General features: G+C 31.6%; 2 protein-coding genes across 3 annotated transcripts; one reads left to right on the top strand and one right to left on the bottom strand.

Annotated features, from left to right (window-relative positions):
- The first annotated feature begins 200 nt into the window (after nucleotides 1–200).
- Nucleotides 201–9,748, top strand: LOC143052628 (phosphoserine aminotransferase-like). The gene is made up of 10 exons (XM_076225692.1): nucleotides 201–357; nucleotides 1,927–1,987; nucleotides 2,764–2,833; nucleotides 3,351–3,556; nucleotides 3,874–3,951; nucleotides 4,663–4,757; nucleotides 7,295–7,464; nucleotides 7,841–7,969; nucleotides 8,381–8,518; nucleotides 8,990–9,748. Exons 1-10 carry the CDS (start codon nucleotides 304–306, stop codon nucleotides 9,090–9,092), a joined length of 1,104 nt encoding a protein of 367 aa, XP_076081807.1. The 5' UTR covers nucleotides 201–303; the 3' UTR covers nucleotides 9,093–9,748.
- A 3,824-nt stretch (nucleotides 9,749–13,572) lies between these two features.
- Nucleotides 13,573–26,675, bottom strand: LOC143052627 (methionyl-tRNA formyltransferase, mitochondrial-like). 2 transcript variants are annotated; one of them, XM_076225690.1, is made up of 10 exons: nucleotides 26,173–26,675; nucleotides 25,474–25,531; nucleotides 21,427–21,569; nucleotides 20,867–20,989; nucleotides 18,993–19,095; nucleotides 17,281–17,356; nucleotides 16,792–16,883; nucleotides 15,677–15,749; nucleotides 14,343–14,443; nucleotides 13,573–13,765 (listed from the first exon to the last, which is right to left on the bottom strand). In XM_076225690.1, exons 1-10 carry the CDS (start codon nucleotides 26,544–26,546, stop codon nucleotides 13,598–13,600), a joined length of 1,311 nt encoding a protein of 436 aa, XP_076081805.1. In that variant the 5' UTR covers nucleotides 26,547–26,675; the 3' UTR covers nucleotides 13,573–13,597. The 2 variants fall into 2 exon arrangements, with proteins under 2 accessions (XP_076081805.1, XP_076081806.1); XM_076225691.1 differs by having other exon boundaries at nucleotides 14,348–14,443.

Here is a 26,675-nt window from a genome sequence, read left to right as displayed (position 1 = left end):
CTAACAACAACAACAAATGAGAGAGCGGAAATTTTAACAACTGTTCCACTATATCAGGTCATCGGAAAAAAATACTTTTCAATGAGGCACTAGGTCAGTGCGTGTTCGTCTGCTCGGCCAATAAGATTCAACAACATTGAAGTGACCAATCAAAAGGCGTCATGCATGCGGCGTGATATAAAAGGCTTTGTAACCGTAAATTCCTTCTCACTATTTTATAACTAATCCTAGAGAAACTAGGAAACTGTATTTTACAAAATTAACAATAACATTTTACAATTAACAAACTGTTAATTAGAAATCATGGCATCTAGAGTGATCAATTTCTCAGCCGGACCTGCCAAGCTACCAACTGAGGTAAGTTGACATTTTTTTTGCATTTTTACTATGTTTACCTAAAATAACTTATTATCTAGATTTTTTTCAAAGTCGACGGAATTTTTATGTTTATAAAGAATGATTTCATACAAAATTGTGATACTGTTAACCCGTATTCTTTCAAATTAAAGCGATTTTTTTCTTTGAAGTGGAGTCGGAAATCTCGTATCCTGTTTGGAGGGCACATTCATTTCAAAATCTAAAACTAAAATTTTGCAACTTTTTCTATAAATCGCGCATATTTTCTTCTTCGACGGAATTTTGACATTGGTATGGTCTGATTTTAGTGAAAAATTTACACCTTTTTTCTTGTCACTTAAGAATATAAGCATTTTTTCACTTGTGTCAATGGTGTATGCCAAATCCGGGCCAGATCATGTTGAGAAAATTCCGCCTCAGACCAGATATTTGATGATGAAATCACGATCATGGATACGATCATATAACAAACTAATTTACATAAATTATATTTAACTCATCACACAATTAATTTTTATGTTAATTATATAACATGGCAATATTTATTTTTTTGTTGTGCAGTGGAAATTCCCCATGCTTATGTAAATTTATGCAGGGTTATTTATGGGATGTGTGAACCTTTAGTTTAGCATATTGAGGTCACAGACAGTCTGGTCACGTTGATTCAAGTCACGGTCTCCTATGAGGCTATGTAACCTTGCTTATATAAATAGATTTATATAACCTAGGTTGAAAGACTAAATCTACTTATGGAAACAGGGAATTTCTATTAATCGTGAACAATTATAATGTTTACAAACAATGAAACATATTTGATTTCATAAGTCGTCAGTGGTTATTACTAGTAGATTGAGTTATAGTATTACTTTTACTCTGGAAAACTTCTTTAAATTAGTGACACCTATGTGGCTGAGGTGACACACTTTAGAGAATCATTGATTTATTTTACATTTTTAAAAAATAAAACAAAATTTGATCTTTACCCTTGTTAAACAGTCAATATTTTCTTCTTTTTTTTCTTTTTTTTTTTTTTTTTTCTTTAATTTATTTTTATAATTTTCTAATTTCAAATATCTTCAAAACATCATAATATACCTTTTTTTAAAACTTTTTTTTAATGTTTGAAAATTTGTTTCGAAATTTACAAAGTTTTACAATCAGAGGCATATAATACATTATGTTTACAGTATTCATGGTATTACATGTCTCTGATACAATTAAATATATAAGAATAAATGGCTTTCATTACTCGGGCAAAAAAACAATGAAGTAAAACACATAGCGATTATTAATAGAAAATAATATACACAATTTTTTGAAATTTTTTTTTTGGGGGGGGGAGGGGGGGGGTCAAACTGTATTTCCCCATTCAAATGTATTGATTGTCAATAAAAAGGGGGAGTTCCAACCCTAGAAGCCCCCCTGTCCACCCCATTGAATCTGCCACTGAAAGTTCAATATCGGACATAACAGATGTGAAATCAAATCTTTACATTTTTTTTTAGAGACATAAGACATTTACACCAAAATTATTGTTTTATCTTAAATTGTATTTATTTTATTGTGCAGGTATTGGAGAGAGCCCAGAAAGAAATGTTAAACTACAATGGTCTTGGAATCAGTGTTATGGGTAAGTCTAAAGAAACAAAGTACCGATACTCTTACAACTTGCGGGGTCTCCTTCAACTAAAGGGGTTTGTTAGTATACGATTGGAAGATACATTTGTACTTTAATATAAAAAAGAAGATGTGGTATGATAACCAATGAGACAACTGTCCACAAGAGACCAAAATGACACAGACATTAACAACTATAGGTCACCATATGGCCTTCAACAATGAGCAAAGCCCATACCGCATAGTAAGCTATAAAGGGCCCCTATAAGACAATGTAAAACAATTCAAATGAGAAAACTAACGACCTTATTTATATAAAAAAAATGAAAAAAATCAAATATGTAACGCATAAACAAACGACAACCACTGTATTACAGGCTCCTGACTTGGGACAGGCACATACATAAATAATGTGGCGGGGTTAAACATGTAAGTGGGTTCCCAACCCTCCCCTAACCTGGGACAGTGGTATAACAGTACAACATAAGAACGAACTATAAAAATCAGTTGAAAAAGGCTTAACTCATTAGACATTTTAGATGGACAAAAATACAAGTGGATCCTTAAAGTAAGAATATATAAAGACTAGAGAATATTAGCACAATTTTTTACTTACAAATGATAAAGTACAAAAATGAGGTTTACAAGTTATTAAGTTATGTTAATCTTTAATATTTTAACTGAATATTATCTTATTGATTTTACCTATGTATCAGATTATAAAATTATAGATCCTGTATCTATTTTTAACCAATAACAATCTGTTTCATTGTGATTTTTTTTTAACAGAGTTGAGTCACAGATCAGCTGATTTTACAAAGATAATTACCACAGCAGAGAGTGATTTACGTCAGCTCTTGTAAGTATTTGATTATTGTTACCATGGTTACAGATTAGATTTTAAAATCTTAATTTTTTATACACCTCACATACTTTTATTCATAATTATTGCTGTACATACTGTCAAGACTGGATTTATTTATTTTTCATGAATTAATAAAAAAAAAGGTTGATTTAAGTGTAATTCTTGGTTTTGCCAACTCCTACATGATGAGCTGGGGTGGGGGCATTGCTACTTTGTTGAACATTTGTATTCTACCTATCACCTCTAAATCCTAAAAAGTTGGTTTCCCGAGAAAAACTGTTAATAATTTATTCACATTAGCTTGTAAATTGATCATATACATATCATGAATTCAAAAATAAGGACAATTGGTATGATTTCCAACATGTTCAATGTGACAACTGTCTTCAAAGTTCAAAATAAAGTGCCTGTAATGACCTTCAACAATGAGAAAAATGGATAGCGGATGTATTTTTTTCATCAATAAAACCATCACAATTATATTCTGAAATATTATGTTTACTTTTTTCAGGAATATTCCTGACAACTATAAAGTAATTTTCAAACAGGGAGGTGGAACTGGTCAGTTCTCTGCCATTCCATTGAATCTAATGAACTTCAAACCAGGTGGCACTGCAGATTATCTTGTGACTGGAACCTGGTCGGCTAAAGCTGCTATAGAAGCAGAGAAATATGGCAAAATCAACAAAGTTGTACCCAAAGTCTCTAAATACACAAGTAAGAATGCTGTTTGTTTCAGAAAAAAGGGGGGGGGGGGGTGAATATTTAAAATATAAGAGATACATTTTAAGCAATTGCCTTGGTTAAAAGGAATATTTTCAATGGGTTTGTAACTTTAATTTGAATGTTTTTGTGTTTGTAACTCAATTTATGCAATTAACTTGTGGTTCATTCTTATTGGTAAAAAAAAACAAAGCTCTAAGCTTAATTTTGTAAGGAAAATGATTTAAAATTTGATCTTGTATACTAGTAGAAATATTACATACATTTAATAATGCAAGTACATGTATAGATAATTTTTTTTAATATTTCAGGTATACCAGACCCTTCCACATGGAATCTTAACCCTGAAGCCTCATATGTCTATTATTGTTCTAATGAAACGATTCATGGTAAGTTTTATGTTGTGTTTACAGTTGTGTTGACAATTTGATTGGTGATATCTGTAGCCAACATCAGCTTTAAAAGTCTATATCATTTTACACAATAAAAAGATGTGTTAGGATTGCCAATAAGACAACTATCCAAATTAAGAGGATGTTAAAACTCTGTTACAAATTATGAAATGTACATACCATTAAAACTTTATACAGATTTTTGTTTGTTTTAAGGTGGTACCTAACACTACAGGGAGATAACTCTGTAAAATCAGCAGAACGTTTTAATGACGTTGTGTTCATAAGGGAATATTAAGCTTCTCAATGATCAAAATAAGTGTTTGTCAAACTGCTATATAACCAGCATGACCAGTGTAATTTTTCTGATTAAACGGTAGGTTCAAATTTTTTGAAATTTTTATATTTTTGTCAAAAAGTCAAAGTAAATACTTTGTCAAAATTTTAAGAAAATTAAACGAGCCAAATTAATTTTAGTTAAAGTGTTAGGTACCACCTTAAAGAAACATTCAGGAAAAAAGCAGACTTTGTTCTGGAGTAATTAAATAATGGTAAAATAAAGACATTAAAATGTTAAAAAATATTTGAGAAAACATAAAATTTACAGTAGAGACATATAGATTGATCTTCTTATGACAATATTACTGATTATAAAACGAGATATTTTTGAATGCACCCTTCTTATTTTCAAGTATTTATTTTTTCCAGGTATAGAATACCAGTATATACCAGAAACTAATGGTGTACCCTTAGTCTGTGATATGTCCTCTAATATGTTATCCCGTCCATTTGATGTGTCTAAGGTAAATTATTATCTCCCTTTTAAGCTTTTCTGAATATTACATCTTCATCCTAAAAAATTTCTAATCTTGACAGAAAAAAATCTTCAAGCATTTTATTGTGTGAAAGAAATTAAGTTAACTGAAAAAAGTAAATTTATATAAAATGTGTTGCAGTTTTATGATTGACCGATGAGGGCTATTCCAGTAAAAATTATCCAGGGGGGGTGGAACGCCACTTATTTTTTGACCCCCCACCTATGGAAAAGATTAAAAAAATACACCCCCACCTAGAACATGTATTTTCTTCCAAGACCCCCTACCTAGAGAAAAAAAATAAAAGTTAGCTAGTTTTTTAAAAGTATACAAAAATGTTGCATCCTGTCAAATAAATGTAAAATTTGTTGGTTTATCTATTTCAGTGCATCCAAAAAGGGGGGGGCCCTGGCCCCCCTAAATCCGCCTCTGGTCTCAATGGCAATCATACCACATCTTCTTTTTTATACTAGCTATGTTGCTATTAAAATATAAAATGAAACATGTAACAATGTTATGGAGCAGCAGACGACAGATGCAACATGACGGCAATAGCTCACAGTGACCGAAAAAGGGGGGTGCGATTTTAATTATGGCCCATTTTATTTTTAAAACTGTCAATAACATTTTCAGGTACGACATATTCTTCAGGTGGGGAAACTGGTTGGCACCAACCATTTGATGTTTCAGAGTTTAGTTTGAGCCATAAAATATTTTTGGAAGGCACAATGTAATTCTTTTTTTATTTTTTGTATTTCTTATATACATTTTTTTTTTCAATAGGCAAATGTTGAGGAAGATGATATACTCTCCTGTGTAACAAGGCCATATTTTTCCGCAAAAATTAGGCCATTTTTTCCTTCAATACCACCCACGCAACATGCGCAATAAAAATCTAATTGTCTGTGCCAAATATAAATATTTTTTTATGGACCGCATAGTTTGGATGTCACCCACACATATTTTTTTGTGGGGAGACGGTATACAAGGGAGAGGGTACTTGAAGTTGTTATAAACTGTATGCAATAAAATATTATTTGGGACAAAAATTGCAAAGAATTGGCCAGTCCACCTTATTAAGGACATATTCTTTGCAAGGAAAGAGATTTAAGTACAGCAAATTCTGCCATTTCAATTTCAATGAATATACAATAACTTCTTCCAACCGCAACAATATTTAAGTTAACCTTTATTTACAATGTTTAAACTGGTACTGTTGCCTTGTTCATGTTCATGTTGGTTTTTTTTACATTAAATTTGGGTCTTCGTCGATACCATACTTATTCCAGACGTTCCGTATCAGAGGACATTTCAGGCAATTCTTCTGCACTTCTTGTATCATTATATCTTCATCACGGTGACAAGAATAACAGTATAGAGTACCATTAATTCATAGAACAAAACAACAAATCGCTGAAGAAGTCATGTTTACAAAATGTCAAAATGAGCCAAAGACCAAAAAATGACAAGGACAGTTAAGCGTCTTTTATGGAGACAAAAACTATATTCCTAAAAAGTCTTTGGGGTTCTTCAATCGAAATAATAGCAAGCTAAACTAAATGAGATTATTATAAGGGCTAAATCTCGTCTGTACTAGCCAAATTTAACAAATTTAAAGTTGTTTATAAAAAAAATATATATCATGAATGATGGTTAATTACGTTTTACGGGTTATCAGTTAGACCGCATGGTTTTATTATTACAATAGGAAAACACCCGAGACGTGAAATCGCATGGTTCTATTATCATAGGTAAACATCCGAGACGTCCCAAAAATATATAGGTGCTCCTATTATTGGAGGAACATTACACAGTTGTGTACACACACATGGCGGCATGGAACACGATCGGAAATTCATTTGACGATATCTAAACGTTTCGAAACGAAGTGAAAAGTATCGTGCGCCACGTGGGCGCTTACATTTGTCACTGTATGCGCCATTTCTTGTCAATATGCGCTATAGGCGCAGGGGGCACGTCCTTCCCGATCACTGGTTTGACAAGAACACAAACGGACGCTTAAAATTAGTGGTCTGCCAACTTTATTTGCAGTCGGATGACCTTTTCAGGAGAATATTCCTTCATAACAGGGGGAACAATATGTTTAACCTATCATTCAGAAACCCCCCACCAACAGAAATGAATTTAAATCGGGACCACCACCCTCCAGAATACAATTATGTTGATAACCCCCCACCTATGGAAAAAAATATCGTCGGCGTTCCGCCCCTCCTAGGTAAATTTTACTGGAATAGCCCTAAACTGAGAAGTTTATTATTCGACAGTAATGTATGCAATTATCTAATTAAGATTTAATAAAAACTTATGTTTTAAAAGGATACTTTTGTATCGCTCTATTGACTTGGTTGTGTAATAATGAAATTTGATAACCAAGGCTACTGGTCCCCTGCTTATCCTTTTCCTTGTATTTTATAACTATTCTTTGTTTTACAGTATGGTGTTATATTTTCTGGTCCCATTGTAATCATATTCCCTGTATGTAATAACTATGATTTGTTTTATAGTATGGTGTTATATTTGCTGGAGCTCAGAAGAATGTTGGTTGTGCTGGTGTAACTCTAGTCATTATCAGAGAAGATCTCATTGGTCATGCTATGGATACTACCCCAGTTATATTTGACTACAAAATACAAGTTGGAAATAATTCTGTCTACAATACAGCACCTACATACAAGTAAGTTAAAGTAATCAATTCACTGTTTTGAAGATAGTAAATTTTATTACTTTCGCAAGTGTACACCAAATGATATGGTTAGCTTATGAGGTCTTAAACAATGGAAATAAACCAACGACTGGACATATATTTTATTTCAGGAGTATGAATAATAAAATTACTTACAATTCTTGAAAGGACTATTAAAGCTTTCAATAAAATTTTAAAAGTTTCTAACTGTCCTCGCATTTTGCCTACTTAGGATCTGCTAAAGTTCATGGCAGATTTTATTGTTAATATTTTAATATTCACTAAAAAACTCAGTATTCAAAAATTAATTTTGCCCAAGTTAAATATTTGTATGTTAATTCTAATTTGTAGTTAACTAATTTTTCAGTATATACATCCTTGGTCTAGTTTTACAATGGTTGAAAGATAATGGTGGTGCTGAGAAGATGGAAGAGTTGTCTGCCGTTAAATCTAAAGCTGTCTATGACATCATTGATAACTCAAATGGATTTTACTAGTAAGTATATAAAGACTTGTTAAGGTTCCATGAATGGTACACATGTTATCAAAACCGTTTAATTGTTAACTGTTTTATAGTTTAAATCTAAAGAGATCAGAAAAAACAAGCGAGGCAAAACCCTATGCATAAACTCGGGTAAAAAACAATGTCAAAAAGCTAGCACTAATAAAACATTTACTCTCCACACTGATCTGTGTCCACACTATTTTAATAAGAGAAAAAAATCATCTTTAGTGTGTTTAATAAATGGAATACTGCAATGGTATCACTAGATATTTGCAATACACCACACCATACCATGATTAAAAATAGCATTGAAAGTTCAGTTTAGGAAAGAAAAGGGAATAAAGAAAAATAGTTCTTTAAAACAATTTTGACCTCAAACTATTTTCTTTGTTCTGTTTACAGTTCTCCATTAGATAAGTCATGTCGTAGCAGAATGAACGTAACCTTTAGAATTGGTTGTCAAGAAGGAGATGAAGCTTTAGAAAAACTGTTTCTCTTGGAAGCTGAAAAGCGTGGATTGATCTCTCTCAAAGGTCATAGGTATGTATTCATTAATATTTCTACAGTGATATAATCTTGAGTTAACATGCAGATGCATAAAAAAATATGCATGTTAAGTAGCTGTTTACAAACAGAAAAGCTTTTTATTCTCTTTGCTGTCTATGATTGTTTTAAAGTCATTTGTAGAATACAGGATTTCCAAGATCATGAAGATAATGGCTGCTTCAACATTGAGTTTAAAAAGTTTTTCATTAATCAATAAGCCTTATGATTTGCATATCTTCAAATACTTATATCAGATTAGTCCACTAGATTTCCCCCTTTGTTTACACTTAGATAAACTATATGTTACTGAATAACTTACATAGCTGTCACTGTGATCCATCTCATTGCAATACACAAGCATGGGATTAAGGAGTTTCAGTATTCTTATGTTATTTTCAAATTGCAAAACTTCAAATCAAAATAATGATGTGACAAATAATAATCTTTGACTTTGTTCTCTTTCAGGGCTATTGGTGGAATCCGTGCATCATTGTATAATGCTCTATCAGTAGAAGAATGTATGGCTCTTGTGACTTTTATGCAGGATTTCTTACAAAAACATCAATGAAGAACAACAGACTCCAACAAATAGTCTTCATCATTTGAATCTCTCAAGAATTGTCCAGAAAAATCAGATCAATTTTTTAGACATTGAACAGAATTGGACAAGATGAAATTGTGTCAGCTGACTATTTTAACGAATCAAATATGAAAGATAGTTACAAGGTTGAAGTCCATCTGACAGTAGAGTGGACCATTCATTTTCAAGAAAAAATGTAGTTCATCTGATTTTTACTCAAAAATGAAATCTAGTCACAAGAAAACAGTTAAATTATCATGCTCATTGTACCATGACTCAGTTAAAATAATCAGATACATTTTTTTAACAATTATATCAGATTTATTATGTACACCTTACATATGAATTTGGTAAATTTTAATGTGCAGCTACTATAAAACATGGCTCAGTATAAAAGATATTTTGCTGAGAAAAACAACTTGTGATATTTTAATAGGGCATATATGTATTCAGGTTAGTTTAGAATTATGTTATAGTTTATAATGTATTTTTAATCACCATAGGTCAACATTGTCAAAGAGTTTTAAGGCCACACAAATTGTTTTTTTGGGATCAGGTGATAGAAATTAGCAGGTAAAGATTTTCTTCAAGTTCAAAATAAATTCACTTTATTTCGTAGAAATATGTCAAAAATTCATGCGAAATTTTTTTTGAAGTTTAAAAGACTAAGTATATACACATACCCGTAGCCAGGGGGGTTCGGGGGGTTTGGACGAACCCCCCTTGAAAACAAATAATGACTGTTAAAGTCAACGTTCTGTTCGAATTGTGACTGTTAAAGTCGAGTTTTTGAGGCCAACGAACCCCCTTTTGGAAATTCCTGGCTACGGGCCTGATACATCTTTTCTTATAATTAAGTAAAAGATAAAAATAAATGAAAAAATAATTTGTGTAGCCTTTAAATCCAACCAAGATCTTTATATTGAATTCTTTTTTTAAAAATACTCCATAAATATTTCATACTCATTAAACATGTTTTGATCACATTGAACTGTTTTCATGTGGTTGAGGTGTAATGGTGATCAAGCCTTTATTTTCTATTTTAATATCATTTTGAATACTCTTGTCATAGACATGCTATACTTTTATATAAGAGTGAGTTGAATCTCTACAAACAAAAGATTAAATCAGTTTTAAAGTTCTTTAAAAGGAACTAATTTTTATGCTAAAACATAACTTTTACAGAGCAATCTGAGAGATTCTGAATCGTCAATTTGGTTTTAGAAACACCTATTCAAACTATTGTTTTACAATTTGAGACTATGATATAATGGAAATATTATTTACATAAATATATTATTTTATTTTTGCATCATTTGTTTTCCTTTTATGTAGGAATGTTCCATTAATATACATGATATATGGTAAGACCCTTATATGAGATCATAATTTTCATATTTAAGATATAATTTCTTCCAGAAGGTATTTTATAGGGGTCTACAGGCACTTTTATCAAAATTTTACTTTTTAGAAAAAAAAGCCTGAACAATTACCCATACAAGGAATTATTCATTTAATTTGTATGCATGAAGATTAATAGCAGTGCCTTCTACACATAACCTCCTTTTATGTGAATGGAATTCAGAAAAGGATAATGTATCTCCCCATAGAAACATCCATCTTAGTGCCTTATTACCCTTATGTGTTAATGGAATATTCCACATGTACGAGTGCTCATGCACTTGTATGTTGTTATAAGTTAGTGATTGACATTGTTATCATTTTATCCATTATAAATTACATGAATGTTAGCATTAATCATTGTAAATTGTTTCATTACACAGTCATTATCATAAATACATGTATGTTGATTATATGAGATTAAAAATGGATAAAGAAAAGTCTTTGTTTGGTGAATTGATAAGTGGCTAGCTGTAGCCTGCCTCCAGGTGCAGAATTTGATTGCTGTAACAACGACCTATTGGTGGCCATAGAGTGTTTTCTGCTCATTGGTATATTGTTTTCTCTTGAACACCTTGCCATTTTCATTCTCTTCTCTATTTGTTTGAAGATTTAGATGCCAATTTATTTTGATAATAAATTAAAGGTATAAAAAATACAATTCAGTTTCATAAGGGTACTCAGTTGGGCCTAACTATTTGAACTTTTGTATAACAAAATGATTGAAATAAGGAGAAGTATAGCACATGCCTTCAACCAAAACGAGGCAACATATACATGTACAGGTGTTCTTACACTATGTCTGTAATTCTAATGCAGTTATTTTGTAACAATTGTTCTGATTGGATAACAGCAAGCGTAATTTTCTTTAAAGAACATTTTACACTGAAATAATGATTGAAATTTAATTATAAACTTGTTTTGCATTAGAATAGAGATAACTGTATTGTATTTGAAGCTTAGCGGACTTCCATCGGTAGTTTTACTGTCGCAAATACCCATTTACCCGTCTCTGCTTTGCGTCGCCAGGTAAACTAAATTTGCGACAGTAAAACTACCGATGGACGTCCTTAAAGCTTCAAATACAAAACAGTTATCTCTTAAATCATATGTGCAGAGAATTAGTAAATTAAAACAGAACTGCTACATTGTATCTACAGCACATTTACCAAATCACAGAAAAAAAAACAACCAGAAAAAACACTAATGAGTTTAAATGAGTAAAAATAAAAAGATACATTTGAGAAACTCTCCACCAGAGCCCAAATAACAGCGTATTCAAAATTTTTATGCCAACCATGTCATTCAGAAGGTGCTGAAGCAGTTCAACAGCTGGTGTTTTGGTTTAGCTTGAAAATGAAGTCAATGTCGGATGAACACTACCAGACAGACATGTTCACTTTTATAAATTCATGCATCATATGTAATTGATCTTACTTTTTTTAGTATCTTTGAAACAATACCTTCCAGACAGAGTGACAGACATGTGCACCTTACAATCACTCCATATGCCAAATATAATAGACCTGTTGGTTTAAATATTAAAAGAAACCAGACCAAAACACAAAAAACAAACATTGACAAATTAGCAGTGAGAATGAGTTAACTTAAGGTGAGATGAAACCTGCTAGACTGACATGTACATCTAATAATGATTCAAGACCCAAGTTATAAATGACCTTCTGCTTACAATATCTGAGAAACAGACCTAATCATGATCACTGAGTAATTAGTTGCAGGATCATGGCATTCAATGTACTGAATGTCGGTTGTTTCTGTATATCATATTTGAAATGTTTTTCTTTCATAATTTTCTACAAACCCCAGCAATTTTTTCTCGTTTGAATTGTTTTACATTTGGTATTTCTGGGCCTTTTGTACCTGACATAGCTGGATTGGTTTTACTCATAGTCGAAGGCAGTAGTGGTACGGTGAAGTATAGTTCTTAATTTTTGTGTCATTTTATCTCGTTAAGAGTTGTCTCATTGGCATTCATTACCACATCTTAATTTTATACCTACTGATGGGCAGCAGAAAACAACTTAGAAATCAACTAAATGGAAAAAGATTAAAACAAGTTCGGCTGTATTAAGCAAACAGTGTGTAAAAGCTGAGCAAGTTATGACACGTGATTTTGCATAATTCTAAGTTTCCTGTCATGTTTTTCAGTGAATTAAATATTTTGAAGTAAAACAAGACAAAGCTGAACACCCCTGCAGACACAATATTCGTCTGCTATAAAAATAGGGGAAATAAAGCGCTGGGGATAGTAACGAACGCCGGTTGTCTGAGAAGTGATATCGACACGCACCGTCGGAGGACATCAACAACCTTTTTTTTAACCGCTCATCGCACATTTCTCTATATCTCTCTCTCTCTCTTTTTTTTTTTGTTGGCAAAATGATGTTGAAGCCTTGGCTTCCGAGCTTCCGCCTAGCTACGCCACTGTCGTATTACACGAGATATGGTGGTGGAATCTGTTTCTCTAATGATTTTCAAGCAGGCAAATGTATTGCTTCTTTGCGACTAATCTGCAAAAATATGTGTTCTTTCTATGTGACGTCATCAGGCAAGGTCGCCTTTTTTAATGCCATCACAATAGGAAATTCAGAGGAAAACAAGAATATTTGACGTCATAATCGGATTTTAACCAATGAAGAACTGAGATCAAAAGAACCACATGTTGATTAAATTTTTTTATACAATGGGTGCAGAAAGGGATAAATTGACGAAGAATTAGAGAAAATTATATAACTATTTAAAGACAATATTTAGCGATTGCAGCATGAATAAGAATAATGATGAAGAATCTTCCATGGCATAATCAAATGGGTTAGGATCAAACTAAATCTCTATTGGATTAATTTGTCTAAGTTTCAGGAGATGATAATTATTTTCCTTTACAGTAAGTTTTACATTACTCCAAATAACCATAAAATCTTAAATCATTATGGGTTTTCTTCGGGTAAATTTTTTGCTGGATGAATTTAAATGGATGGGGCTGAACAAGATGTCATATTTTTTTAAAATTTTAAATTTGACAATAAGGCAAAGTCAGAATTTGGACTCAGACACAGATTTTTTAATACAAATTAATTAGCTGCAGTCACTTTTTTATCTGGTACATGTTCAAACAAATGATTTCTATGACTAGCAAACACATGGTTTTTATACATGTCATTAATTAGGTAACCACTATAAAAGTCACTGGCTGTTAATTTCTTCTTGATGATTAACTCTCTAAATCCGACCCAACCATCCTGAAAGTAAAATAAATATATACTGTATAAAACCAACTACCTTTTAGAGTGATTTTTTTTTTGCCATAACAAAAATACAAATATAATTTGTCACGAAAATGTAAAACCTGCATATTTCCTTGTCTAATTACATCAAATAAACTAAAAAATTGCGAAATAAATCTCCCTGAATTGGGATAGAAAATCAAAATAAAGTATCTGTGAAAATAAGTTGGTTTACAGTAGTTATTGCAGAATAATCAACTTAACAAGTCAGCTATGGATAGAAGTGAATATCAACCATGTAGTCAAATTTCAAGTTATAAATTGCACATGATATAAAACTTAAGAGAAGAACATTCAAAGTCATGCTCTTATCCTTACAGTCAATAACTATGGCAAGCCATTTTACTATTTATTATAACTTTAGATATCTCTTTTAATATAAACTCATACTATATAAGATATCCTCTATAATCTACTTTGTATAAGATATCTTATAAACTTTATGAGATATTATTTAACATTGAAATAATTCTGAGCTATGATAACTTGGAAAAGGGATTGTCATGCCTTCAACTATAGTGATATATCATACCTTACACTTAATCCAACAAACTTTACTGTTTCTCCCATAACATGGTGTTCCTGGAGGTAGATTGAGGTGTGTGTTGCCGTAGTGATACACAATACTTTCATCTGCAATGAAATCAAATCACTCTAAACAAATATTAAAGCATCAGCTATAGGTGAAAATTCTTTTATCCTGATTTAGAGTAATTTCTCGCAATTTGATTGGCTGATATTGTCCTAATAAATTTCAGTACAATTTTTTATCACGTCAATTGGAATTATCTCCCTTATTTATTACGTCAATTGGAATTATCTCCCTTATTTATTACGTCAATTGGAATTATCTCCCTTATTTATTACGTCAATTGGAATTATCTCCCTTATACCATTGACCTAATTTACACTGTGTAACTAATATTGTTGTGTGTTTGGAATATGTAAAATACAAAAGTGGAAAATATAAAGCTGTCTTAAAGTAGGGTCTGGATAGTGTGCACAGAATAGAGAATAATGGGTTCAGATATTGAAATAAGAGAAAAATGGGCCAAAAAAATAAAGAATTCTAATCGATAATAAAAGGCATAAAATTAAAGAAAAGAGCTCAATGAGAAAAACATATAATAAATAGAGAATAATGACCTAAAATTGAGGAGTACTGAAATAAAGGACACCCCTTCCATACCCTAATTAGGATGAATCAAATACAATTACTTTTGGAAAGATACAATTGCAAAAACTTATAGAAGAGAGACTCTTGCATACTAATTGGATCACAGACGAAAAAATAAATAAACTAGATTAAAAATAACTGACCCTATGAACACATTTATAACACCCCTTACAAAAATGTGAGAGGCTCTAGTATATCATCATCTTCATAATCTCATGTTAATGCTACAGTGTTTGTGTTTAAGACAACTGAGATGATGGTTACACACACTTTTTTTTATACACTCTTGACAATTAAATTTCAATATTCATAAATCATTATGAGAGGCTAAATATATAAAATCTTATTGTTCACAATGGTAGAATCAATATTTCAAGGTAAAACTATTTTATCACCAGCACAATGTCATGCTATTTCTTTTTACAGATAAAGATTTATAGCGGGTTAATTTGACGGGTGTAAAATTTCGCAATTTTCAATGAATAAGGTTTAGGAAATATTTTGGTTTTTTATTTTGGCCTATTCAAGAAAAATTATCAATACCTTTGCATGTGCAATTTTAAGTTGGCGTAATTTATTTTGGCAATTTTGTTATATCCCCGAAATATGTGAATATTTACACCCCATGAAAATAACCCGCTATAGGGCATCTTTAAGTAATTCAACCCAAAAAGAAAATCATATTTCACCTATCTCATCTGTCACAGGAACCATGCTTTTTAACTTGACAAGCACTTTACCATAATGACTTTTCAGTGGAAACTACAAAATAATTGTACCCTTAAAACACTTGTTCTCAATTTTCTATGATAGAAACTATGATACGTCATTACTTGTTAGATACCAACTTTTGTAGATTTCACTGTAACAGGTAAACCACAAATTAAAGTGTGCAACTAAGTACAAATTTTCTATACGCTTGTTTGAGAGGTTTAGCTAGCTATAAAACCAGAAAATGTCTGTACCAAGTCAGGAATATCACAGTTGTTATCAATGCATTTTATGTGTTTGAACTTTTGATTTCCCCATTTGCTTGGGGACGTTTAGTTTAGAATTTTTCTTGGTGCTTGGTATTTTTATTATTTTACTTTTTCCAGACTTGTCAAAAACCATTAAATCAAATAACCATGAAAATATAATTTTCCTTAATCCACTTAGATTGGCACCATGAGTCCACAGTTAATAAAATACCTGGATTTGCAAGAACATTAAGGTGGAACCTAACACTACAGGGAGATAACTCTATAAAATCAGCAGAACGTTTTAATGACGTTGTGTTCTTTAGGGAATATTAAGCTTCTCAATGATCAAAATAAGTGTTTGTCAAACTGCTATATAACCAGTGTAATTTTTCTGATTAAACGGTTGGTTCAATTTTTTTGATTTTTTTATATTTTTGTTAAAGGGTCAAAGTAAATAATTTGTCAAAATTTTAAGAAAATTAAGCGAGCCAAATTAATTTTAGTTCAGGTGTTAGGTACCACCTTAAGCTATAAATATCCAAATGTCAGTTTGTTTTGTGGATTAAAATAATGAGGAAAAGTTAACTTAAACTTGAATGATATTAATGTAAAAGATGAATAAAGCTTATAATTATTTTTTTTTATTCAATTAACTCTATGAAAGAATACATACCAGTGTAAAAGTATTAATGATAAAATCTTATCTCAAACAGATTTTATCTGGAAAATCTGAATGGAATAAGTATGAAATTAAACATTTTCTAAGGAATAGGCATGTCATGGAAAATTAAAAAGGACCTTACTCATTGCAAAATATAAAAGTTTGGGCACTTAACACTTACATCTTCATGTAAAGCTCTGTATTGTCTATCAATACTCTCTCTAGTCTGGTTTTCCCAGTCTATATAGGTCATCTCTGGTTTTGTTTTGTTTGCTGAAATGTAATCAAGATAGTTTTATATATTAATCAGTAAAATCTTTTTTTGTTTGCTGAAATGTAATCAATATAGTTTATATATTAATCAGTAAAATCTTTAAAAAATCATTATTTTCTTTAAATCAGCAAGCATAGCAAATCTTCATATTTTTAAAACTGTCTATTTAATTACCAAGTTTTTCAATAGCAATTGAAATGAAAGGAAGAAGATGGTTTAATTCAATACAAAAACTGATTACATAATCTGAAAACTGAAAGCAGAAAAAACAGACCTTAGTCCTTTTTTACAATTTTTCTACATCTCCATGTCATGTAATAAAATGACATAAATATTGCTTTGTGTAATTTTATAATTTAAACCAATGAATATTTTTACTTTTCTATTCTTACTAACCATAGCTTACTTCTTGTCCAGACTGAGTAACTTCTAGTCCATCCAGGGTTGGTAGATTGTATAAACACTTTATCAACTAGACAAGAAAACTGTATTGTTAATTGTGGATATCAGAGCAAATTGAATAAAGTATAAAAAACTGAAGTAATGATAATATCTAGTACATTATTTAAGATACTGCTTCCATTTTTTAAAAAGACAATATATTTTCAGCAAATCGTAAGTCAAAACATCAACACTTGCAAGCCTCCTAAGAACCATTATTCAAATGAAATGTTGGCTGAATGAATACCATAACCTCAGGTTTAAAGTTTCCTGTAACACAATACTGTGGATTCATTTATTTTCGTGGGTACCAATTTTCGTGGATTTAGGAAAACTTACATGTTCGTGGATATTTAAATTCGTGGTTTTGCTTATGTCTGCATACAAGCCTATTTGAAATTTGTAATTCGTTGAACATTTATTTTCGTGGTTCTTCTGTGCCCACGAAATCAACGAAAATTGGTATCCCACGAATAATAATGAATCCACAGTATACGTTTATAATACAACAGAATACCAATATAATTGATTCACCTATAGTGTTTCCCATAAAACTGACCTAATCACTATTGATAGTTTAGTCTTAGAAGCATGATTTGTTTTATTAGTTGTTAGAGGCTTGGAACTAGCTGTTAGATAACTGTGAGTACTCTCAGATCTGTTCATTGTGTCTTTTTGTTGTCGGAATGTACAAGTACCCGGCCACGTCTACTTGTATTTTTGTCCATCTGATGAGTTAAGCCTTTTTCAACTGATTTCTATAGGTGTAATACCACCATTGATTTTCCCCTATTAGTCTTTGTTAAATTTGCACTTTTCAAAAAAATGTGTAGAATTTATCTTTGTTTCAAATAAAGAAATACTTGTCATGAGTAAAGTTTTATCCTTTCCAGTTCTATAAAAAAAAAAATCACATAACATTTCATTGTATATAAAAAAATAACCATCATTGGAAGTTAACCAATCAAATTTCTCCCCTTATTCTCTCTGTGTACAAGGTTTAGTCACCATGTAACCTCAAGATTACAAAATTTTCTATAGAAATCCCAAATAAAAAATAATGGTGTTTTGAAATACCCAAGACATATGTTTATGACACAGAAATGGTTTTACTGCAACAAAATGTAGGATTAAATACCTACAACTGTCAAATTCAAGGGAATATTTTTTTCGACCTACTTTCGTATACAACCGGATGTGACATACCATGATTTGGTGGCATTACACCTATAGTTCATTCTTTTGTTGTACTGTTACACAGTCCCAGGTTGGAATCCTGCTAACATGTTTAACCCCGCCACATTATTTATGTATGTGTCTGTCCCAAGTCAGGTGCCTGTAATTCAGTGGTTGTCGTTTGTTTATGTGTTACAAATTTGTTTTACGTTCATTTTTTTATATAAATAAGGCCGTTAGTTTTTTCTCGATTGAATTGATTCACATTGTCATATCGGGCCTTTTATAGCCAACTATGCGGTATGGGCTTTGCTCATTGTTGAAGGCCGTACGGTGACCTATAGTTGTTAATGTCTGTATCATTTTGATCTCTTGTGGACAGGTGTCTCATTGGTAATCATACCACATCTTCTTTTTTATAACATCTAATTATGCCTGTATATTCTGGTCAATGGACAACCCTATATTTCAGATTACATATTTTACCTTACCATTTTTCCTCCTATAGGTCCTAACATATTATGTAACTGTCTAGTTGTGCAGTCTGGAGGCACTGGGAGCTTTTCTTGCATCTTCACAGGCCCAGTGTCAAAACTAAAAATATACAAAAGAGGTGTTCTTATACCTAAATGACTTTTGCCATTACAAATTACAAATGAAGGTATGGAAAAAAGATCTTAGATGGTATCTTCTAAAATTTATTCACAACTTGTATCAATCCAGCAGATTAAAGCTAAGCTTTAGCTTGACATATTACCTAAGTATATGGAATATACAGACCTGCCAGCAGTCCCAATTTTTGGAGTATATTCAGGGTTGGCAAAAACTCGAGTTTTATGAGTATTGCCCAGCCCAGTGGGAAATACTGGGAAAACCCGGGTTTTACTGGGTTTTACTGGGTAATACTGGGCAATACTGGGTAATATAGAATACTGGCCTGAATTTTAAAGAGGATTCATTTATCAAACACAAATGCAATACATTTAAGATATATATAAACCTATTTTTATTTATAACTACATGTACGTTTACTTGTTTGAGAGTCCTATAAGACATACATGTACAAATGTACAAGTGTATACTATACATTTGAGAAAGAATTATTCTAACAACTCTGAGATTTTTGTTTTTAACTATAGATAGCTAATATAAAGTGAAATAATTTATATGTACAAATGTACATAACTAATTAATAAGTATTTATTCAGATTAGAACATAGATATGTTTATATAACAATAATCAGCCTTTTCATTTCTATAAGAGTTAATGACAACACCCTGTAGGGTGTTTATTTAGCAATCATGATTGCATATGTAGCAATCTAATTTACAATCCACATTTACACTGCAATAAAATGTTTAGATTATTGAAACAATGCTTGGAAATTAACAAGGAATCCTAAAATGTGTAAATCTTGTATTTTTCCTACATTTGTACATGAAATTTAAGAAGAGAAGAGTATCTTCTAGAAATGACTCTCAATGGTTATCTGTTAAGACTGTATACAATGTATATATTTAGCTATAATACTATGAAACTACAACAAGTCTTTACTATTTATTGTTGAAATAAGCTTAAAAAATCATATTGCCCAGTATTGCCCAGTATTACCCATTTCTGGGAGTATTGCCCAGCCCGGGAAAACCGGCAGTAAAACCCGGGCGGGTAATACTTTGCCAACCCTGGGTATATTCACCATGAGCTGTCTCGACTTGAATATTGAAATTCTTAACTAGAATACCTCAAACAGGCATTAAAATAACATAAATGGGATTAAAGCCCACACATACTCATTCAAACAATATAGAAATAGATTAAAAACACTCATGACAATAACAGCGGAAAATTAAATTCCTTTTACGCTTGAAATCCCCCATGTATATTTTGAAAAGTTGGCAGGTATTATATATATGGTATGCTTATGATAATGCTTCAACAACACAAATGTATCAAAATATTATGCTAGAAAATACAATAAATAAAAACATACATGGGACCCATGAAAGGAACTTTCAAACCTATGGGTGGGTGTCATCTATGTTATATGTATAGTGGAAAAAATGTAAGTGAAATTTAAATTTGCTTCTATAGGTGGTTACCCCATTTTCAAAGTACCTTCCCTGGGTACCATGTATGTTTTAACAAAATAACCCTAAACAGGAAGTGAAGTAAACCCAGCACAAGGTTTTGCATGCTCACATGTTTCAGTTACTTGATTTCAAAGTTCATGAAGCTCTGTTGCTTCTGAACAAATGACACAAGTTTTAATGGAAAGATGTTGAGACTATTAAAGGGACAGACACAAACCTCTATAGCTTCCTTTTTGGAGCAGGGATATAATAACATAACAATAGTCGTACTTACTGTTTGGGTCTAATTTCCATTATAGATATCCCTGTCTCTTTGTCTCCGTTTAGTATGGTATGAACAAGTGGTGAGGCTCCCCTCCATCTTGGTAGTAAACTTGGATGAACATTTAATATACCACTGAAATAAAACAACAAGTTATTTAATACAACAAATAGATATTCAAATTTTTTTTATATCAATTAAAACAGAAAAATAATCTTCTATTCATTCCACATGTTCCACAGGCACTTGTTTCTGTCAATATGGGATTTTCTATCCATACCCGTACAACATTTTTTTTGATATTTAGCCTATTGATGGAGTATGAATATAGAATACTTACTTAAAACTCATGATTTGCTGTCTTTGGTTGAACTTTTATATCTATTGCAGAATTTAGCATTAAAAATATTTTAATAGGGCAAAAATTGTGATAATAGAGGGAGACTAAAAATGTAAACACACATCAGCATTCAATTTCAGAGATTTTTTTTCCATTGTTTGAATCTTCAGTATTTGTCTCATAACATTTGCTATATATTTGAACTTGTTGCATAAAACTAGTTTCTACCTACTATGGAAAGCTATTTATAACTTTTTCGGGGATTAAGCTTCCAAATGACACCAATACTCCAACATCATATTTACCATCAGGTACAACCAGTGGCCAATTATGAACTTCTAATCCTGCTTGCTCAGCATAACGTCTTACAGATTTCTTAAATATGTGAAAAAGTAGAAATTGTGTATCACAAAATGTTACTGTTTACGCCACTTTACATATTTAATGATGAATTCTAATATGAAATGCTTCTTTAACTTTGTAAACAACACTGTGATAAAATTCTCGATAAAATATACTTAGCGCAGACTCAGAGATATGCATAATAATGGCTGTTACAATATACTTCCCATGTAAATCTACATTTGTATGCATAATAAAAAGAAGTAATGCACAAGAGCTCGTAGAAATCAACAAAATAAAAATTAAATAAAATTCTGCGAAAGTCTATTAATCTTTTTGGCGCATTTAAGTCATTTCAAAACATGACGTCATACAAATGAAACCGCTAAAGTTGAAAGTTTTCTGTTATGTGAACCATCGGAATTCGTATGTGATATTGTATTAAAACTGATTTTTTAGGTAGGTTTTGTTTTATTTTCTTTTCAATTGCATTATTCGCATATTTACTCATTTCAGCAGGTCAACATGGCGGCTCTTTAGTTACAAAATGTCAACTTTGGATTTGACAGAAGCTTTCGAGAAAAACATGTAAATTAAAAATGGCAAATGTTGTGTTTGAGAATTGAAGAATTATTTTTTCTTTTCTTTTCTAGCAGTTATTCACGAAATAACCTACGCAAGCTACATATTTATAAAGAAATTTGAGCTTTATCTAACAGGGAGTAAAAAAGAACAGCCACACACACAGCATACCCACCCTTGCTTCAGTTTTTTAATGACCGTTTTTGTCCTATTAGAATCGAAATAATTCATGGAAGCCATATATTGTTGGAAATTTACACATGGGCCGTGATATTTGTTAATTTTATCCCTCGCTAACGCTCAGGATAAAATTCAAATATAACGGCCCAGGCCATGTGTCAATATCCAACAATCTATGGCTTCCATGAATTATTTCTTAATTTTTCATAATAAGAACTGGTATAGTACCTGAATAAATACACCATATCTATCTTTTTTTATTTTTTTTTAGATGCAGTTTTATAAAGCATTTTGTCTAAGGTTATAGTCATATAGTTGTCTTTTTGACATTATTTTACATATTGTATTTATAGTGTCTCATAGATTAAATTGTTCATTCACTGCCGTGTACATGGTATATGTTTACTTGTTTTTGTTAATATTTCATTTTGATTAAGTATGCGGCCATGTTGTTTCTAAAAGACGGCGAAATCCGCCGAAGAGCAGTGAGATCAAAGGAAATACTGAAAATGAACAAAAATAAATCAAATACAACTTTGCATGACGAATTGAAAAGAAAAGGTAAAAGACACAGAAGAGAGTTCTGACAGCATAAAATGGAAAGACGGAAGAAAAATTGTGGAGCTTTTTAGTCTGTCAAAAGCACTGAATAACTGCCAAAACTGTACGGCCAAACAGAATCTGCTCAACGTACAAGAGAAAGAAAAATTGCAAGGATTTCGGAGCTATCCTACTATTCGTTGCTTAAACTGTAACATGCTGAAAAACATTTTAACAAATAAGACACATTACGGAACAAAAGAACCTGCTATTTTTGACATCAGCACAAACATGACAAAAGCTGCAATAGCTAATTATGAGTATAGATTTTATATAGATTGGACCGTTGGTTTTCCCGTTTGAATGGTTTTACACTAGTAATTTTTAGGGCCCTTTATAGCTTGCTGTTTGGTGTGAGCCTTAAACATTGTTGAAGGCCGTCCGATGTCCTATAGTCGTTTACGTCTTTGTCATTTGAACTCTGGTTGCGATTTGCCTCATTGGTAATCATACCACGTCTTCTTATTTGTATAAGCATCACCCTTTTGTACTTCAATGTATCGAGAGATATAAATTGAAGTATCGACAAATGTACACTAATTGCAGACAGACAGACAGATCAAAAAGTGTACACACGTTAAAACTCGTCGCTGTCAAGCTGATGAGCAATTATGAAGTCATGCAGTAGCGTTGTTTCTGAGAAAAGTAACACAATTATAGTTACACCATCGGACAGAAGAACAAATAAAGTGTTTTCAATATAGCTCTACTTATAGACATACAAGTACGCTATATTCACACAGTTACGCCGTATGAAAGGTAATGCAACTTATCTATCGATAAAGACATCCTTGACTATTATTCTCTAATATACTAGCTGCTGTACTTCCTATGAAATGTTATACTACAACTTCATTTTCAGTCGACTGAGGCAATTATGACATGAAATTGCACAAAACAGCTCAAACTATAGAACAAGAAGTACTCCTTATAATCTAAATTTGAAAGATGATTATTTTTTTAATGTAAAAAGAAAAAAAATCCAAGTACGTCGGGGCCTTTTAAAGCTGACAGGTTTGGTCATTGTTGAAGGTTATACGGTTGTTAATTAATGGTATCACCTCACTTAATTTATAGTTGGTTCACATTTTGCCATGTTAGGGCCTTTGCAATAATGTTGGCTATCCTCTTTCGGTACATGAAGTAATTTAAAACTTATGTCGGACGAAGCTGCACCTGTATACTTCTATAAGATTTTTCTGTTTTGCCGTACATCTGACAAAGTAATCTGCTGGGATCCTTTTTTATATCCTTTTTTTTATTATGAAAAGGTTCCTGTCCAAATTCCGTTTCGTAAATGCTTAGCCTCATGTTTATCACAAATGTTTAGCGATTTTATGAATAACCATCTTATGAACTTTTATGATAAGTATCAACGCTTTGGAAAACACCTTCATATACTTGACAGCGTATTCGTGTACGGCGGGAATGATTACACGACGTTGGTGCGATTAAAACTTTATATAACGTAATATAGCGCCATACTGACAGACGTCGTAAAAATTTAAGGTATATGGCTTTTATTGAAAAAACAAGCACATGGACCCATATTTTTTTCTTTTGCAATCAATCAAGTACTGTTTCAAGAACACTCCCCCAAAATTTCAAGAAAAAATCAACGATCATTTTTTTTTCTGCACTTCCGAAAAGATGCAAAAATATGGTCAATTTCTTCATTTCGCATATATCAATCTAAATCCGGAAAATCATAATTTGGTTTAACCTTAAACTTGTTCCAGCATGTAGCTGCCATGGATCAAGGGAACGTTTTACAAAAAACCCGGTTAAGTTATGACTTTTTGTTCAAAAGTATTGTTACTTTCTTTAAAAGTCATTATTTATGAATTTTCGGGAATTTTCTTCCAAATATGCAAATTTAGAACCAAATTATCTCAAAAAGTAAGTCATGAAGGTACTTTTTTCTTTTCATATTTGGAAAGTACACTTTAAAATTTACCAACTATCAAAATTTTAGGAAAAAATCAACGAGGGATCTCTACTGTATCGTATGCCCTTAAGTATCAATTGAAATGGTTTGTCTTTTTTATGTTTGATGTTATACTACTGTTTCAGGTTAGGGTGAAGGTTTGCGCCTTTTAAAAACATTTAAACCTGCTGCATTTGTTTGCACCTGTCCTAAGTCAAGAACCTGTTGTTCAGTGAATGTGGTCTGTTGATGTGGATCATAAGTGTTTCTCAATTCTCGTTTTTTTATATAATGATTAGATCAATGGTTTTCCTGTTTGGGTTGTATTACACTAGAAATTTTAGCATGTTTGGCCCTCTATAGCTTGCTGTTTGGTGTAACTCAAGGCTCTGTGCTGAAGGCCGTACTTTAACCTATAATCAGGATAATGTTTTTTTTTTTAGAAATACCTCCAAATTATCCCTCAACCATGTCAACACATTATTACAAATTTGATGAGAATCTGTCAAGACATTAAACCGTATTTGTTGTGCAGCATAGATTCATTATTTGGTTATACAGACATATAAATCCCAGATTTTGTTTACTTTACTAAAAGCATGTACAGAAATTTAAAGCTAGCATGGTATATATAGTACATGGTCTTACTTTTTCTTTGCCAGTTACAACTTCTAAACTTTCAACAACACTGTCTTTATCTTGTAATCTGTAAAGAAGATTTATAAAGTTAAATAAATTTATTGAAACAAACAAACAAATACACATGTCTAGGTAAATAAATTACAAAAATAAGGAGATGTGGTATGATCATGATGATTGCAAATGAGACAACTATATACATGATATATGCATTTTGAGGTTATGATTATTTTTTTTATTTCTAGATAAAATTTTTGGATGAAAAAATGGATGAGATGGTTCTAATTACAAAACATGCAAAATAATATCACATTTACTTACCTGGTTATCAAACATTGTTGTTACAGCTAATTTCCTAATGCATGTAGAACAAAACTTAAATTAGCTTGCTTGCTTTGTTTTTATATTTTACAATCATTAGGATAACACCCAATTAAATTCAAATATTATATCTACAGGTTAAACTATGCCTATATATAATGCTTAAAGATGTCAATCTTATTTACAAAGCTTGTATAAACAATTATTCAAACAAAGCAAGCAAGCCAACCAAAATTTTACATTGCAAGCATTAGGAAATCAGCTGCAATGGTTCAGGAACATAGTTACAATCCACACTAATGAGACTTAATTGAAATACATGTAGTATGAATGATGAATTTAAAGTCATTAAAGTTGATATAGACACAAATAGTACAAAAGTATTACCTATTCTCATTTAAGCATTTTAAGGTAAATAGAGAGAAATGGTCAGTTCCAAAAAACAATATTTTCCATGGAGGTGACGAACAGGGACCATCTTGATTCTTTCCATTCACAAAACTACTGCAGTGTCGTCTTTGAATATATTTTCCACAACATGCACAAGAGTTATGTCCCTTTAGTATTCTCCTTCTGTTTTGATGATTGAAATAACTCTCCACAGAAATGTTCTGCAAGTTTAATGTGTGTTTATCAGATGCAGTGTCTGTTTCTCTAATGTAGCTATGACAACTGGTAGAATTGGATGACAATCTTATAAATTGTAGCCTTAGGGCCCTGTACATACTGTAGGTAGTTTGATAAATCTTCATCATGTCCATATTCTTTATTTATAAAATAAATAGTACTAGACAACACATGCTAGATCACAATATATCCTGCTGTTGCAGATTGTTACTCCACACATGTAACATGTACATTACTTCCAACTTAATGCTGTAGTGACTAAA

This window comes from Mytilus galloprovincialis, chromosome 11 (genome assembly GCF_965363235.1).
Source record: "Mytilus galloprovincialis chromosome 11, xbMytGall1.hap1.1, whole genome shotgun sequence".
NCBI lineage: Eukaryota > Metazoa > Mollusca > Bivalvia > Mytilida > Mytilidae > Mytilus > Mytilus galloprovincialis.
The sequence above is the reverse complement of the archived record's forward strand: the minus strand, read 5'-3'. Positions and strand labels throughout refer to the sequence as shown.

What these genes read in the sequence shown, in the direction of transcription:
- LOC143052628 (XM_076225692.1), top strand. Translation starts at nt 304, where the DNA reads ATGGCATCTAGAGTGATCAATTTCTCAGCCGGACCTGCCAAGCTACCA. An exon ending in TTCTAATGAAACGATTCATG is followed by an intron (nt 3,952 to 4,662) that starts GTAAGTTTTATG and finishes TATTTTTTCCAG; the next exon opens with GTATAGAATACCAGTATATA. An exon ending in AATACAGCACCTACATACAA is followed by an intron (nt 7,465 to 7,840) that starts GTAAGTTAAAGT and finishes CTAATTTTTCAG; the next exon opens with TATATACATCCTTGGTCTAG.
- LOC143052627 (XM_076225690.1), bottom strand. Translation starts at nt 26,546, where the DNA reads ATGGACATGATGAAGATTTATCAAACTACCTACAGTATGTACAGGGCC. An exon ending in AAATGCTTAAATGAGAATAG is followed by an intron (nt 25,532 to 26,172) that starts GTAATACTTTTG and finishes TCTTCTTTACAG; the next exon opens with ATTACAAGATAAAGACAGTG. An exon ending in GTTATAAATAGCTTTCCATA is followed by an intron (nt 20,990 to 21,426) that starts GTAGGTAGAAAC and finishes GTTTTATTTCAG; the next exon opens with TGGTATATTAAATGTTCATC.